Source organism: Culex quinquefasciatus, chromosome 2 (assembly GCF_015732765.1).
Source record: "Culex quinquefasciatus strain JHB chromosome 2, VPISU_Cqui_1.0_pri_paternal, whole genome shotgun sequence".
Classification (NCBI taxonomy): Eukaryota; Metazoa; Arthropoda; class Insecta; order Diptera; family Culicidae; genus Culex; species Culex quinquefasciatus.
The window spans coordinates 203,047,019-203,064,506 of NC_051862.1; the positions used below are offsets into that span (position 1 = coordinate 203,047,019).

At 35.7% G+C, this 17,488-nt stretch overlaps 1 protein-coding gene across 1 annotated transcript; it reads right to left on the reverse strand.

The window, feature by feature from the left end:
• Positions 1 to 861: 861 nt before the first annotated feature.
• Positions 862 to 1,518, reverse strand: LOC119767570. The gene is made up of 2 exons (XM_038256459.1): positions 1,450 to 1,518; positions 862 to 1,383 (listed from the first exon to the last, which is right to left on the reverse strand). Exons 1-2 carry the CDS (start codon positions 1,501 to 1,503, stop codon positions 952 to 954), a joined length of 486 nt encoding a protein of 161 aa, XP_038112387.1. The 5' UTR covers positions 1,504 to 1,518; the 3' UTR covers positions 862 to 951.
• Positions 1,519 to 17,488: the final 15,970 nt, after the last annotated feature.

A 17,488-nucleotide genomic window follows, 5' to 3' on the forward strand; every position in this document is an offset into this window, starting at 1 on the left:
GGGCGTTGTAACCTGGGACTTGTAGTACAAATTTATCGACAAAATAGTACGTACAGCTGTCGCCCGCAGGACTTCAACGGGCGGCCGCGACGACGCACACCTTTCACTCTTCTTTGGAGTCTCTCCCCAGCCCCAGCTGCTGAAGGGGGTCCCAAAACCCCTTCTCCCTCTCTAGCCCGATCTGCGTCACAATATTTTATGTTATCATTAGATATGGGCTGAAGTCACACAACTCCACGCCACGGCGGAGTTTCTAGTTTTGCGCAATCGCCGCGACAGCGACTTTGGCGGCCTCCGGGACACCTTCTCCGTTTTAGGAGGTCCGCCGCTCTTTTTTTTTCTCCTTCGGCCCAGGACGGCGGAGTCGGCGCAAATGTAATTAAGAAACAGTTACACATTTTCTGGAGAATGAAGTGATAAATTTTCGTTTCAAAACATGGCCACATACATGTGTCGCCGTGGTCGGGAAAACAAAACGCCTGGTCGTCGGTCCCCCAGAGGGCGCATTAGACGACGGTGGAGACGGGTTGCGTTGCGAAATGTTAGGACCGAAGGAGTTCAGTGTGGCAAGTGGGTGATGGTGCTCGAGAAGCTCTAAACTAGTGAGCTTTTTAACAAGTTTCTATTTTTTTTTTTATTTACCGTCATCTGGGGTGAATCGGGACTACAGTCTGAATAGGGACAGCAGTGTTTAGAGTACTTAAAGGTTTTAAATTTGGAAATGGATGTACACATTTTGTTGGTCTGAGTCTGTTCTATCCGAAACCAACCAGAAAAATCAAAATATTGTGCTCTAACATGGTTGAAACTGCTGTCCCAATTCGCCTCATGTGTCCCAATTCACCCCAGTTGACGGTATACACTTAATATTTAATGAAAATTTAGAAATTCGTCAACATTGATTCAATAACGAAAAACACAGACATTCCATGTGGAATTGTAGGAAGTTCCTCAAAATAATTTTTTAGCTCCACAATGCGCCACCATCCAGTCCGGTTTCCATTTCGAGTTCCTATCACGTCTTGCGTTCATCACTTTGGGGAAGTCCTTATCCTGGGTCACACAGTCCAGAATTTTCATCGGATTCGTTGTGGGACCGTAATGTTGCATACAACTCTGATACGATTCCAACACTGCTTTGTCTCTGTTTTTTACTCCAGCCTGGTGATAGTCTTTGATGAGGGCCTGCTTGTCAAACTGTCCTTTCGCGTTGAAATATCCGAGCTCCCGGAAAACACAACCGATATAGTTCTTATTCTCCTCCGTGTCCATTACGACTTCCAAACTTCGCATGTCACAAATTTCACCATGGTCTGTAGTGTAAACAATTTTCTCTTCACACTTTTTAATGTAAAACTCCTCTATTCCGAGATTAGTGAAGCGCTGAAAGATTTATAATTTTGTTTTTTTTTTTGTTTTTTTTTAATGACAATTATATGATTCGCATACCGCTTCTGAAAATCCCAACGAAAAAAATGCCAAATAGATTGATTGATACTTCATTTTGCTATCGTTTAATAACATAAGGACTGATTTACTAAAGTTAATTCCTTTTATTGATAGTCATCAACAAGTTAAACTGATAATACAAATGATTACAAAGTTGCAAAACACATGAGTCAATATTACACATTTGCTTATTAACATTCCGCAAATTTTGTTGTGTCAGTATTAAACATCACAAACAGAACAAACCCTCTATGATAATTGTAACTATGAAATTTTGGTACATTTTAAACATAACTTATCAAAATATTAACTATTGATAATTAAAATAGTGAGAACAACTATTGATTCAGAAAAAAATGCAATGCATTCAAATTAAGGATTGTTAATTCAATGCACTATTTTTTTAAAACATTGAAAACTGTTAATCAAAGTTACAGAAAATCTCAAATAAGGGAAACAGCATCTAATTCCAGCATGCCTCTAATGTTGGCAGGTCAGAACTTTGACATTCAATTGATGCTAATTAAAAGCTTTTTCAACTCAAATCGAGTGATAAATAGCCCAATAACAAGTGAGCAAGCAAGTTTCTATCAAAAGTTTTGCAAAATTAGTTGTTTAAATAGCATCAGCATATCAGCAATTTGGGTAGAGTTAAGAGCGAGTGCTTAACCTGCCAAACATACGAAAATTTTCCCAAAATAAAAAAAAAAACATTCAAAAACCATGTGAACACTTTTACAAGAAATTTCTCCCCTTCTCGATAAACGTCATTACAAAATAATAATACTTTTTTCATGGAGCGTGGACAATCACCAAAACCAACCACCCTCTTTTGAGGTGTCCACGTGGTTTATGGATAGCCCCTTCGGAAAATATCAAAAATGAGATATTCTTCGCATTTTTTTGTATTTTTTGTATGCCTACATCGAAGATTAGAAAGACTTTTTCCAAATTCGATGAGCGTCCCTAATATACTTATTTCTATAAATAGTTTTTTTTAGATAAAGTTTTACATGAATTTATTTTGTTTGTTAGTATTGTAAACTGGGGTGATTTTGATAGCCCGGGGTGACATTGATCGAAATTTGATTTGGCCACTAATTTTGATAAACCCAATGTAACAGTCACATTTTTGCATATATGTTCGATAATAAGCTATCCCTTAATGCTTACATACTCAAAATTCTCAAAAATATTTGATATTAATTTGACGGGCATTTGAAAACCTATCAAAGTCACCCCAGTTTACATTTTGAAACTAATTCAAAAAAATAAAAACTATAACATACATTTGCTGGGACCCGTGGTGTAGGGGTAAGCGTGGTTGCCTCTCACCCAGTCGGCCTGGGTTTGATCCCAGAAGGTCCCGGTGGTAGACGAGATTTGTCTGATCACGCCTTCCGTCGGACGGGAAGTAAATGCTGACCCCGGACTAACCTAAAAAGGTTAGGTCGTTAGCTCAGTCCAGGTGCAGGAGTCGTCTCCCTGGGTCCTGTCTCGGTGGAGTCGCTGGTAGGCAGTTGGACTAACAATCCAAAGGTCGTCAGTTCGAATCCCAGGGTGGATGGAAGCTAAAGTGTAAAAAGAGATTTGCAATTGTCTCAACAATCAAGCCTTCGGACACTTAGTTTCGAGTAGAAATCTCGCTATCGAGAACGCCAAGGCAATGCTGTAGAGCGAATAATTTGATTTGATTTGATTTTTGAACATAAATTTAAATTCTGATAAATAACCCCTGAAATGAAAATAAAAGTTATTTTTCTTCGTAGAGGGCTGTAAACATAAATCTTGCATCGTTATCAATATCAAATATTCGAAATTCCGAAAACAACTTTGAATTGAATTTTTGGTTGAAACCTTCATTTCTCTGCTTGAGTGTTATTTCTGGAGCAACATTTGAAAATAGGCACATAAGCATTTTAGCAGCTGGAAATATTTGGCAAATTCCGAGCCAACAGGTAACTATTCAATAAAACCCACTGTGCCAAAAGCTAGCTCGAAAGGCAAGCTATTGTTTAACACTTCGAGTTTTGTTCCGGTTGGCTTATCAGCCTTTTTCTCGCGTTGCTCCAGATTTCAACGCCGTACCTAGAAGTTGACATAGTTGGAGACTGACTAAAATTGAACAAAAATTTCATGACAGTAAAAATCTCAAATAGATATTTGAAACAGAAGAGGCACAAAAAATAAAAAAAAGAACTGCAAAATAACTTGGATTATAGAATGCCATATTTTTGCAAATGTTTTTAAGGAGTTCTGAAAGGGCATTCCAAAGTCAGCATTAAAGTTACGGCAAACCTTCTTTCAGTTTAAGATTTATCGCTATAGATAACATGTCTTATCTTCAACATCAATTGATCTATTCATGTGTTAGATCACCAAAATTTACACTTTAAAGATATGTAAACATAAGAGGATATTCGAACGCTGTATTAACTTTATTTTTTTGTGAATTTAGTTTCAGTTAAAGACAAAAAGAATATTTCGTCAAGGTTAAAAAATAATCATAATTAATCAGCATTATACAAAAAATTAAACTATCCTGAATGTATATAATAAATAAAAAAAATCAAATAAATAAATAAAATACAAAAAATACCTATGAATTAGTTGATCCAAAGAATTCAATGCAAATATTACTTCATAAAGAAAAAAATATATTAAAATTGTTTCAAAGTTGTGTGCATCAATGAAAATTAGTGAAAGTTTAGTATCTTTACAATTTCAACCAAATGTGATGCATGTATTTATAACAAGTTTCATCATAAATTGCTCCATTTTTTTGAAATATTTATAAATGGGATTGCTAAAATTTTATTTTACAGATCCGGAAAATGCCTAGTGCTTTTAATATTTTCATTTTAATTTTAAACATATTTGAAAAGAGAGTATTTTAAAGTAAATTCATGATTTTAATTTAAAAAGGTAATATTTATCATATTAAATAATTTTTCATCAAACAAGCATCTGTGGAAAATCAGGACAAATTTTTTGCATAATACGTTGATTTTTTTTAATGATTTCGTTTGAAACAGAAAAAAAACAACTAGAACACCGATTTTCAAATTTATTGCTCTAAATCTAGCGATGAAAAGTTTAGAGCGGAATTGCAATAAAAAAAATATGTTTAGTAATAATTTTTACCCTAACAAAAGCATCTTCGATTTGCCAACTGCACCGATCTCAACATCACCTTCCAACGATCGACGCCGACAATGGTCGGCATTCTCAATAGCTTCAAACTGGAAGCAGTCAAGTGATTAGTTCATTAAATTATTATTCATTGAAAGCGGATCTGGAGCAAGAAACTACCGTCGTCGCCACCACAAAAGGGGCACCCGCCGCCGCTGGCCCAACTGGGAAAAGAATGATGAAAAAAGCTCGCTGGCTTCGCTGGTAATCGCTTCTAATTGTAAACTTGTTTAGATAAAATCGCAAATTTATATCTAATACGGTATCGCTAAATCAATTTATATTTCTTCGCCGCGCTACCTCTCCGGAGCGGCAAAGCTTAAGCTTCGGGACGGCGGACGTCTTGGACGTGGAGAACAAATAGAACAAACTTGTTACGGGAAATGAAATGAACTCTACAATTTCAGCTGTACGGTCCTAGGACGGAGAACAAGCAGCAGCAGCAACAGTTACAATCGACCCGGTAAGATCTATATTAACTTTAATCGGTCAATAAATGCCGTGTTTTCTCGGGGTCTGACCAGGATCTAGTGGGATAGGGGTAAGGAGGGAGCCCTTTGACCTCCCCTCGTTTTTTCTAACGCAAACTGTCCCCGATGGCATGGTTCGGACTGGTGGTGTTCAATTGGACCGCCCTTTTGTTCTGATTCATTTGGAACATTTAGCTGAACAACAGTTTTACCGAGGCAGGTCCAGCAGTTGACCACAACTTTGAGGCATTGTGGGAAAAATGAGAAATTGTGGGACTAAATATTCCAAAAAATGATCAATTTTTAACTATAAAAAAAAATCCAAAAAATACAACAAACTAATGTTGGAAATTTCCACCCTCTCAAATCCCACTGTGCCCACATGATTCAGGGCCAGCAGCTGGCCCCCGTCCAATCCAGCCAACCCCGAGAGGATGCCAGGGAGGGATGCCTGGGACAAGCTCGTACCGTTTGTTGGACAAGTTGAAAAATTGTGGTAATTAAGCAATTTCGTAACACGTCGTCCCGAGTGTCCGTCCAACCAAGAGTTCTTTTCTTCTTCCACCACTACGACCACCACTTGGCAGCTAAAAGTACTCTGACTGTCAATGGTTTAGTCATGCCGGCTTGTTGTAGAATCTGGTAGGAATTAATTGAGAAATTCGTTTTCCCTCCCTCCCCCCGCACTCGACATCCATCGGACGGAAATCTCGGCGAAGATCATTTGTTTGTTGGACCCAGGTGGAAATTTATTGCCAACGAATTTGCTGTTCACGAAATGGGTTAGTTTCCTCGCTGGGAAAGAAAAACACGTAAGACATGCTGGAAAAGTGAGGATGCTACTCTGCTGCTGGATCGTTTGCATTTCAGCAACAGTATCAGCTCGTGAGTAGTGGGTGCAAACTGAGAAGCTGGAAAGAGAGAAATAGAGTTTCGTAGAGCTATCGAAAAAAAAATTGTTCAAAATAAACACTAAAATATAAACATATCTTATGTGAAGACATTTCTAATGGTAAATAAGCTTCTAATCTGACTTAAAATTGACAGTTCAAAAATTAAAGGGGTCGTACCACCCCTCCGTCACGAGATATCAAAAACGGACCTCGGATTCGTGATCAGGGACCAAAGTTGCCCCTTAAGACAAAATATCATGCAAATCGAAGAGGGTTCGGGGCAACTTTTCCCGATTTCGTGTGAGTTGGTAGAGAATTACCCCCATACAATTGTGACAGTTGTTCATACAAAAATGGTACGTAAATATTCCAGAATCTGTAACTTTTCAAGGAATTTTTGATTGAATAGGTTTCTACGGCAAAATTGTAGGTATTGATGACAACTATTCAGACAAAATATGTTTACGAAAAAAAATAGATTTTTTAATTGGATTTTTTTCACTAAATTTCAATTTCTTAAAACCACATTTTTCATTTTTTTTTATATGTTTCAGTGGATATAAAAACCGCATTTTGCCAAGGAGGTATGACTTTGTTTAAATTGTGATTTTTGTTAAAAAATGAAGTCTTGTTCTTAAAATTTGTTGACCTCATATTTTTACGTAAAATCGAACTTGCAATCAAAAAATATTTCACAATTTTTTGATTAAGTGCAACGATTTCAAAATAAAGCCATTGAATGTTCAATGTTGCTGATAAATTCCTTTTATTTTGCTTAGATACAGCGGCTTAAAGAAAAAAAATGAAAATTTAAGTTTTCTAAGTCTCACCCAAAAAAAAACATAAATTTTCAAATGTCGATATCTCAGCAACTAATAGACCAATTTTCAATGTTTTGAATTGAAGCATTCGTAACATTTTTCGATCTATACTATTTTATATTTTGAAAATAAAATCAATCGAGACTATCATTAAAAATGTTTTGACCTATTTTTTTTTCTAATGAAAAATTGAATTTGCAATCAAAATGTGCTGTACCGATTTTTTGAGAAAGGGCCGCGTTTTCAAAATATAGCCTTCATTGATTTCAGCGAAATATTTGAATCTTTTCGATTTTTAAATTAAATTAAATTTAAATTAGGGGAGCTGGAGGTAAGACGGCCAGGGGGGGGGTAAGACGGCCACCTCACTGTTTTAATAAGTATACTAATGAATATTACTAAAATGTTCAGCAATACTGTTCCTCATGCTAAATAATGCATATGGAGTCACCTTTGCCAGAAATATTGTTTGAAATAGTATAAAAATAGCTCAAAATAAACAAATAATTTTTGAACTTGAAACTGGATGTAATTTTCATGAATTACAACTTAGGCATTTTTGTTAAATAACAATATGTTTTTCTGTCTTCAAATATTTTTTCATGTTAAATTAAAGTTTTCCCTAGATTATGTCCCTCGAAAAAGTTCAAAAAATGCGATGAACTGTTTACAAAAAATGTTTAATAAAATAATTTATTGGGGGGCAAGACGGCCACCTCCTCCGGGGGTAAGACGGCCACCCGTAATTTGTAGATATTATTTGATATAGGTTATATTTTTGACGGTTTTTGACTATTAAGACATATTTGTAGATAAAGGAAAAGCATTTTCAATAAAACTATCCATTTTTAAACAAAGTGCTGTTAACTACCGTTTCGACAACATTCTTTACTGTGATATAGCAAAACTCATTGAATAGTATTAAATCCTATCAAACTTCTCATAAAAATAGCTAATTTAATATTGTTTACATAATTTTGATTTACTTATTCTAATCGAAATGCACAAACTAATTTTTTTTTGTATCAAATTGTGTTTGTTTTGTAGTAAAAAATCATAGTTTTTCATAAAATGTGGTAGCAATAATATGAAATTCACTGAGCCAAAATATGAAATGATTTCTAATTCAATTTTACATCGGAAAATGAAGTTGAAAAACTTTTACGACCAATATTTCGATTTTATGAAAAAAATCAATATTGATTCAAAAATTCATAACTCAGTCAAAGATTTGTGCACAGTCTGGAAATTTCTGAAAAAATGGCAATTGATGTCCCCTAAAAAATTTCAGAAAATAAAAAAATAATAAAAATAGTGATTATTGCAAATCAAGGTTAGTGACAAAAAGTGAAATAAAAATCACCAAATATTTTTACCGTGTATCATTTTTTTTTTCAGTGTAGTCCTAATCCATACATACAACATTGCCGAAGACACCAAAACAATCAAAAAAATTCTTTCAAAAGATACAGAATTTTGTATTTTCATAAATCATTTGTGTATGGATTTTTTTATTTTTGATTGTGTATGAACAGCTGCCAAGTTTGTATGGAAAATACCATACCGCAAGGCACCAAAAAGAATGACCGAAGTCTCAGAGAATTGCTCAATTATAGAAATTTGACAGCAAATTTAAGTTGATGTCAGTAAACGCTTCCATTTCATCAAGGTAGCATGTTCAAGCAGCTCAAATCTATCATACCTTGACGAAACTGTAGCATTTACTGAAATCAACTTCAAAAATGCCGAATTTTCAAGAGTAATTGTTTTCTCTGATCAATAACAATAAAATAAATCAAGCGATAATGCCCTATCAACTTCTCACAGCCTCCAAAGTACTGCAACAGTTGCTCCACTTTCCTAATCTTTTTCGCATGCATCTTCAATCCTCTGCCAGCACAAACAAAGTCTACCATTGCAGCATCGTGGTCCAATTCTCCCCTGCAAGATTTGCATCGTGAACTTGTAATCACGATCGAAATGAGCAGCAAGAAGTGAGGAGAACAAAAACATCAGCCAAACCTAATCGATATCTCGTGAAACTAATTTGTCACGCGGTACGAACGAAGATTCCACCGTTTTGCAACCTTACGTATGAGAAAGCGACCTGTTGTTCGATGAGATCCCAGCTCGCGAACAAGTCGCGATATTGCAACTAATGTCTGTGGTACCGTTAGGTGGGGTGACAATGGGCCAACCCGAGTTTTGAGAAAACGTTAAAGATGTTGGTCCAAAGTCACCCCCCACCAACGGCGCGAGAACATTGAACGGTGGCGCCAGGTTATCGGCTTGTTCGACATCACTTCCCAGAAGCTGGCACGACGACGGCGCATCGACAGCAGCAGCAGCAGCTTGTTCCACTCCTGGAAAAGGTTCTAAAAGGTGAGATCGGTACAAGGTAATGCACTTTGGTGGAGATTGTTTCGGCCCGATGGAGAATGTGGGGAGATGTTTGTTTGAGGTGTTTACCGATTCTGGTGAAGTGTGGAGATACTCCGGGAAGTTCTGGGATGTTCACCTCGAATGAATGGGAAGTGATGGCGATAAAAACGAATCTATTTTTAAAACTACACCTAAATGTTTTCGCAAGATTCCAGTTGACGCCACAATGTCCTCGGAAAACCCACCGTAGTCAATAAATTCGCCCCCAGCAAGCTCACGATCATTACCGGGTCGCCACTTCAAACGAAACTTCAAAAGAAAGCTCGCCCAGCTGGAATACCGCGTAGATCAATTACGTTAATCCTGTTGTCTGTGGTCCGTAGACGCCGCCGTCAATACCTCACGGGCGCGTGTCACTTGTCCTCTCTCTATCGCTGAGCAGGAGGGGCCTGGCCCCAGGAAAAAGCCTATAATTAATATCGTCTAATGAAACCGGGGCCCCGATAATAAATCTCTGCCCGCGAAACCGATCTTGGCGTGATGTATGGAAATTTATCTATCCCCAATATTGTACCGCGGGGAGTGGTCAGGGTGTCGGCACAAACAATGTTTTCAGACAATTATTGTTTTCTTCATTTTATTTTATTTGTAGCATAATTCATCATACAGTTTGGTAATATTTGTTACAATGTAGTTTTATGGGGTACCTTTTATCTACGGTTTGAGTTCTTTATCAATTGAAAGAAATTATGCTAAGGATCATGGTTTGACAATTGCAAAGAAGTTCACAAAAAACTGCAGAAATTATTGATTTGAACAACTTAAAAAAGTTTTTTTTGAGTTTATCACCATGAATCAAAAATGAAACAATTAAAAACTGAGCTTCTTTAAAATACGTGCAAAATAGTAGCTTTTGCTACATGATGCAAAAAGGAGATTTTTTCATCACGAGTCGAACACTAATCGACCGAGATTAACCGAGTTGATCGAATACGACGAGTTCGCTTTGATGTTATTTGCCGTCAAGATAAATGTGAAATTCTAAAACAATATCAATAAAATTAAAAAATGTATAAAAATTTAAATTACAGGCCAAAATTTGGATGAAAAAAGTGTTTTTAAATTAATTTTACATGCGTCCAGTTGATTTTCAATCATTAGTTCTCAAAATTCGCAAAAAAAAACTTTTTGATGGACTGTACATTGATATTACATAAAAATTCTAAATGTTTTTAAAGGAGTTTAAACATGCCAGACCCGATCATAAACGTACTAAAATGCCTTTTAACTGGTTTTCAGTTGATTAAACTTCAATTTTCATTTAAAAAAAAAACTTTGAAAAATATATACAGACATGCCTCGGTTTAGCACCGCATATGGGGGATGCAAAACCGAGGCCGTGCATAACCGAGGCACATAGCTTATGGGATTCTGGCTATATGGGAGACATTAGCTATAATCGTATGAAAAATCATGCAAACATTAAAATATTATAGTGTTTTGGAATCGGGATGATGTCAGCTATCCATTACATTATAATTTCATGAATTTTTTTTACAAAAATACGTATTTTTCCTGTATTTTGAAAATGCATTTTTTTTTCTCTAAAGAAACCAAAAATATATTGTTTTTGCTATATGATTATCAAATGATCAGGATTTTTTCATACATTTCGTATGTAATAACAACATTTTATTGAAAATACTAAAAAAATTCACAAAACTACGTATTTTCGAAAAAAATACCCAAAATTTAAGTTTTACAAAATGGGTATTAAACGATCAGGATTTTTTCATACATTTCGAATACAATAACATTTTTTTGGAAATTACTCAAAATTTTCACAAAACTACGTATTTTCGAAAAAATACTCAAAATATCAGTTGTTACAATATGGGTATCCAACGATCAGGATTTTTCCATAAATTTCCATTTTTACAATATGGATATTAAAATTTTGAGTATTTTCAAAAAATATTGTTGTAGCAATCGAAATGTATGAAAAAATCCTGATCATTTGATACCCATATTGTAGAAACTGAAATTTTGAGTTTATTTTCGAAAATACGTAGTTTTGTGAACATTTTGAGTATTTTCAAAAAATGTAGTTATTACATTCGAAATGTATGAAAAAATCCTGATAAATGATCAGGATACCCTTTTTTCAATAACAATAATTTTAAGTATTGTAAAACGCATGAAAAAAAAATCTCAGCATTATAGCTCGGAGAGCACGATAACGAGTATTTCTCCTACGCGGTTGTTAAGCCCTTCTTGTAGCTTCGTAACTCATCAGTTATCGGTCGCTAATCTTATAGTTATTCAAAAGTTGAAATCGTCTATGATCCACTCGAATTAAACACTTAACGTAGGGTTTAATATTTTACCTGTTAAATACATTCTTTGTGGTTTTATCTTTCCACAGCCGGCTGTCTAAGATAATCCATCTAAACGTAAATAAATCACAAATAAACGGGAATAGTCTCAACATCAGCATCCGATTGCTAGCCTTGGGAATAATACATCAACCCATTAAACAAAACTTATCGATTATTTGGGTCACATCATCATCTTCTATGATGAATCCTGACCATTACCCTTCCCTACTAACAAAATCCCAAGTAGAAGTAGTTTTCCGGCACACGCGGGGGTGTGGATATCGTATAGAACCCACCCTTGGTAGCAGCTTGTGCTAACTAACATTCCCGTCCCGTTCCCTCGAGATCTACAAACTGACATGGCGGGCGCCGTTGGTGGCCAATGACTGTTTCTTATCTACAGCAGCTCTAGTTTTGATGATCTTGATGTTTTATCTTTTCAGCGCATTCATGCATGCTGTTGATAAGGGAAACATCACTAGATCGTTGAAGCGTATGATCGCTAGTGCTGATAGGATATTACGGTCCTGTTCAGCAACGGAGAAGGCCAACCATGGGTGGTCTCTCATGCTCATGCTCATGCTCAACAATAATTTTAAGTATGTTTTCGAGAAACATTGAATTTTTGAAAAATGATTTTTCAATAAAAACACGTAAATTTTTGTTAAAATTTTCATGAAATTATAATTTTTATGGATAGCTGTCATCATCCCGATTCCAAAACACTATAATTTTTTTATGTTTACAAGATTTTTCATACGTTTAAAACCAATGTCTCCCATATAGTCAAAACCCCATAAGCTCTGTGCTTCAGTTAAGCACTGGGCCTTGCTTAACCGAGGCAGCTGTACGAATCAAAATCGGCGTGCAAAACCGGGGCATGACTGTACAACGGCCTTAGATATGATATTAAATTTAATAGAAATTGAGAATCTCGACTCATATTTTTTTATTTACCAAATGAAAGAGTGCTAAAAACAAGAGAACAGTTACACCGCAACAAAAAAAAATTGACAAAAATATCCCTAATTTAATGTAACATTGAGTAATGATGCTCTTATTTTTTTCCAATCCACGATATCAAACATTAAAGAATAAAAATTTTCCATTTTTTTACAAAGAGAAATTTAAAAACTTTTTTATTGCGTTTTCTGTTTTGTTGTTTGTTGAAAAATAATTATTTAAAATGAAGCTCCAAATATCTAACAATTTGCATTCCATTCGACACCCTGCAAAGCCCTAAGGTATGCGCAATCCACCGGGTGGTGGTGGTGGTGCCGGACGTATGTCATTCCCCGCGAGCCATAGAAAGAACCTGATCCCTGTCGCGAAGTGGTAGCCGGTCGACAATTCCAAAGGACCCCAGAGGAGAGGCAAACGCGTCGTTCCCGGGGCGTTCGATGCAAAACGGATTAAATTAAACGATTTATGGTAAAACACCTGAAATCACGACCCCCTTTCGAGGCGAGAGTGCGCCACGTGCTGACGATCAACGGAGTGGCAGGGGGAGGGGTAGGGAAATTCATCATATCACACACATGCTAGGCATGACGAGGGGTGAGGGGGGAGGGGGGTTGCCAACGCCCTCTCCCGCACGAATTTCTCGAGGGGGACACACACTTTAAGCTAGTGGACCCACTAAGTTTTATAGTGGCAGTTGAAGCTCAGCCAGATATGGTGTGCATTTTATTTGTTTTAATTTATCGCAAAATGGGAGGAATAAACACCGTTTGTAATTAATCAATGCAGGGGCACGATTTCGACCGCGCAGCCGCCTGCCACTTTCATGGGAAGCTTTTAAAAAGTGTTTTAGCAGCGGCAGGTTTGCCGGTGCACCACTAACTAAGTGAGTCGTTCCAACTAGAGGGGCTAGCAAAAGAGGGGGGGTATGGGGAGGACCCTCTCCTTGGCAAAATGGGACAGCTTCAAATGGCAAAGTGACACAAATAGGTGTCTTGTTAGAGCAGGGCTTGATTTATAGGGGCGAGTCAGGTGAGAGAATTTTTGCGTTGCCTTTGAGCTGGCGGAGGTATTCTGTCTCAAGGTGTTAATGACAGATTTGTATTTGTGTTTTTGGAAATTTACATGCAAAACAAATCGTTGATTTGTTAGTTGGAAGAGGCATGTCAATGCATTGCTTTAATCAATTAAATGTTTGACCAAACAATCAAAGTTCTATCAAACTAATAGAACCAGAAAAAAATCAGACGTTATGAGTGCGTGGTCCAATCTAATAGGAAAATGACACCCCTTAAAGGGGATGACATTGGGTCTAATGAAACTATATGATGCTGAAATACAATGATAGGGTCAAAACAAGTCATCCAAAATATTTCTTCTAGGGAATCTTAATGACAAGCTACAATTTTGAAAGTGAAGGCTTTTAAACATTTAAGTACTTCTCAAGCATTTCAAACAAAATATTTAAAAGATTAATTTTCCAGCAAAGTTTTATTAATAGTATTTCTTACACAACCCTAAGACAGAATAAAGATCAAATGAGCACAACCTAAGACATTGCAAATTCTGTAAAAATTAAGTTTGACCAAATCTCACCTTCCAAACCCAATGTCAACCACAATGTCGGAACTTTGAAATGTTGTTGGAGCAACTTTAAAAATGTCAAAATTTTGGGAGGATAAGCTTGACTGCAGACATACTAGTTGATTGTTTTTGAAAATAAAAATAAAACAATCTAAAAACATTTTTTTCTATTTTAGAATAAATTTTTAATCACTTCCTATTTAAGATTTTTTTTATGTTTCATTGTTCAGCATTGAGAAGCAGATAAGTTTCTGAAAATTCAGCCTTTGAAAATTAAATGTCGTTTGAGTGACACCAGACAAACTGTAATTTTTTCTCTATTTTGAGTGATTTTTTTTCTCGAATTTGAAAAGGCTTAGCCTCATTTTTTCTAAATAATATCTTTTTGAAAACCATCTCACTTGAACGTAAATTTATCTATCAATCACATGTCATAAAAGCCAAAATTTAAAAAATGCGACCAAATTTTTTAATTCTGGCTTTGCTGATCGAACTGCCAGTTGCTGAGAAACATCGCCAAAAATCTTTTTTCAATCAATATTTGATCTTCAAAAATCATTAGAAATAAGAACTTTTAGAATTTAAATTGACTTGTTTCATGTGACTTTGCAAATGTAATAAAAATTGTCATTTTTCTTCTAGGGTTAACTTCGTTAACAAGAAAAGCATAAAACATGAGAAGTGCAGTTTTTCGTAGAACAAAAATTGCTCAAAAACAAATCCTGAACACGAAAATAGCAAAGAAAATGTGGCGTTAGAGGATTAAAGCATTAATTTTGTAAAAAATAACAATTTTACTCAGTGTCATCCAATTATTTTCATAAATAAACCTCAAAGAAAATTGTGCACTTAATCAAAAATGAAAAGTGTAGAGTTAATTTCGAAGGTAAATTCGATTTTGCATCTAAAAGTTATTTTGGAAATTGTGTTTGAATATAAGGTCGTTGCAAATATTTTTTGAAGTTTATGTCCCTCGACTCTGACCAAAGTCGAAGGGGGGAGTAAGTGTCAAAAAAATACGAGCCATCGTTTAAACATTTTATTCATAAAAGTTTTTTAAAATGTCTAGTTCTTTGCAATCATGAGTTTCCAATAAGTCCAAATGATGACGAAAATTTTATTTTTTGAGGTTTTTTGCGGTGCTGTACATCTGAACTTCATAAAAAAATAACATTTTTAAAAGAAAAAATATGATTATCAATGCAGGAAAATGTGTTTTTAGATTGTTATTAGTTGGTTGGCCATCTATTCTCATTAAAATTTTGAAATATTATGAAAAAATATTTGTTTTGCCCCCTGATTTTTTGGACCAATTTTGAAGGGGGGCGAAATCAACTTTGAAAGATATTTGCAAAGGTCTAAATGTTGTTTTCAAATAATCACCAATTTAAATAAAAATAATTCCAGTGCCAAATTTTGTACCACTCGAAAATCGTAAACTTCAGAATACGTTTTTTGGGAATTCAAATTGATAAGAAAATCCCTCCTCAAGATACTCAGAAAAAAATGTGAATTTACTTGACACTGAAAAAAATAATCAGATGTAAACTCAGTTTATGTAAATTTGAGTTTCGACGTGAACGGTTCAATCACACGTGAAGTCATGTTTTTACGAATAATTTGTTGCAAATTTACATCAAATTGCACTTAAATTTAAATGTTTATGAGCGAGTCCACGAACAAGGCATACCCCTTTGTATAGGACGTCGTTTTAACCTCACCAATCTGCCAGAAATTTTCAGGGATTGTTATACATATAAAACAAGCATCTGGCTAAAACATGAGCACTCTAGATCAACGAATAGTGGGGCAAATCGGGACAGAAAGTTTTATGGTTCAAAAACGTCAAACATATTAAAAAAGGCTTTATTTTGAGCAAACATTAACTAAATTTCAAAATTCAAAATGCATTGGAAAGGGCTTAGAAATTCACAAATAAAAAAAATGTTCCATCCAGATATCAACTCGATTCAACCTAGAGCTTGTAGGGGACATTTGGGACTATCATCTGAGACTGATAACGCTTTTGGTAGGGCAGTTTAACACATAAAATAGACTTTTTTACTTTTTTTTTGTATTGTAAATTTTTGCTCTGCTGACCCCTTAGATCCCATTAACTTGTGATAATTTTATCATATACGAGTTTCTGAGACAATTTCACAATAGAAACATGCATACAAATGTTTTTTTTTTTCATCCATTACAACCCTTAAAATAAATAATGTTTAAAAAAATTAAGAAGCTGCTTTTTTCTGGAGTCAAAAAAAACGAAATTGATTTTCAAAAAATGTGAATCGAAGATTTTTTTAAAATTTGTATGACCCAATCTCACATCCCAAACCTAACGTCATCTTCGATGACGGAATTTACATGTCCATTTTGTATGAAAATCTTGCTAAATCTTGCTTAATTGCAAAATGACATGACCAAAAATCTAGCGAATTACTCAATAGTCAACAAATGAATTTGCTGGTAATTAATAGGATTGTTGATTGAATAAATTCTTGTGACACCAGCTTTTGATTTCTAAAATATGTAACTAACATTTTAAACTAACTTACTAACATATGCACAATTCCTAAACATTTCCATTTTTTAGTTTATTAAAATAGGTCTGAAGGATTGAATGATTTTTCAAATTGAAATGCTTTAAAAGTTTAATTAATTTTCTTCTTTTTGCAGAGCTTAAATAAAAATGTGTAAATTATTTTTGAAACTTCCATAAACCGTTAGTCTTCCTCTAGAACAAACCCCGATAAATCATCTAGTTTTACCGGTAAGAACGACAATAATTCACATCGCCCTTCTGGAATTGGTTGTAATACGCAACCGTTACATCATGCCATAAATATCCGCGTATGACCCGGAACGCGATCGTTGATACAGCAACTTGTTACACACAAAGTAGATATATCCAACTAGTGTAGATCCTTTGGGGCAACAACTTCTCCTCTCGGACACCTCCTCTCCCCCAACCCCAACCTCACCGCCAATGTCTACCGCAATAAATAGTTGTAATGACAGTTCGTAATTATATTGCACTCTATTTCAATGCTACTCTCTTCGCGGCGAGAGCAGCCTCTACTGGTCCATATCTGATGCTGTGGGGTTGTGTTCGTCTAGGGCGCGCGCACACACTCGGGGAAATGGCATTTCCAGCGTTCCAGGTGGCCACCGTCGTCTACACTGACCACTGGCTGGGCCCACTGACCGGTCGCTGGAAACTGGAAGAACCACTTTTGGGTCATAATTCACCGAGCATCGGGCGTAACGTGTGCGCACCCGCGGTAAAGGTGCATCTTGGACCATTGGTCACCTCAGGGAGTAACGCTTGAAAATGGTGTAGATTGGATTGGTTC

Excerpts from the sequence above, each read along its gene's own strand:
- LOC119767570 (XM_038256459.1), bottom strand. The coding sequence starts at position 1,503 with ATGAAGTATCAATCAATCTATTTGGCATTTTTTTCGTTGGGATTTTCA. Across the intron at positions 1,384-1,449 it reads CGTTGGGATTTTCAGAAGCG|CGCTTCACTAATCTCGGAAT; the intron begins GTATGCGAATCA and ends TAAATCTTTCAG.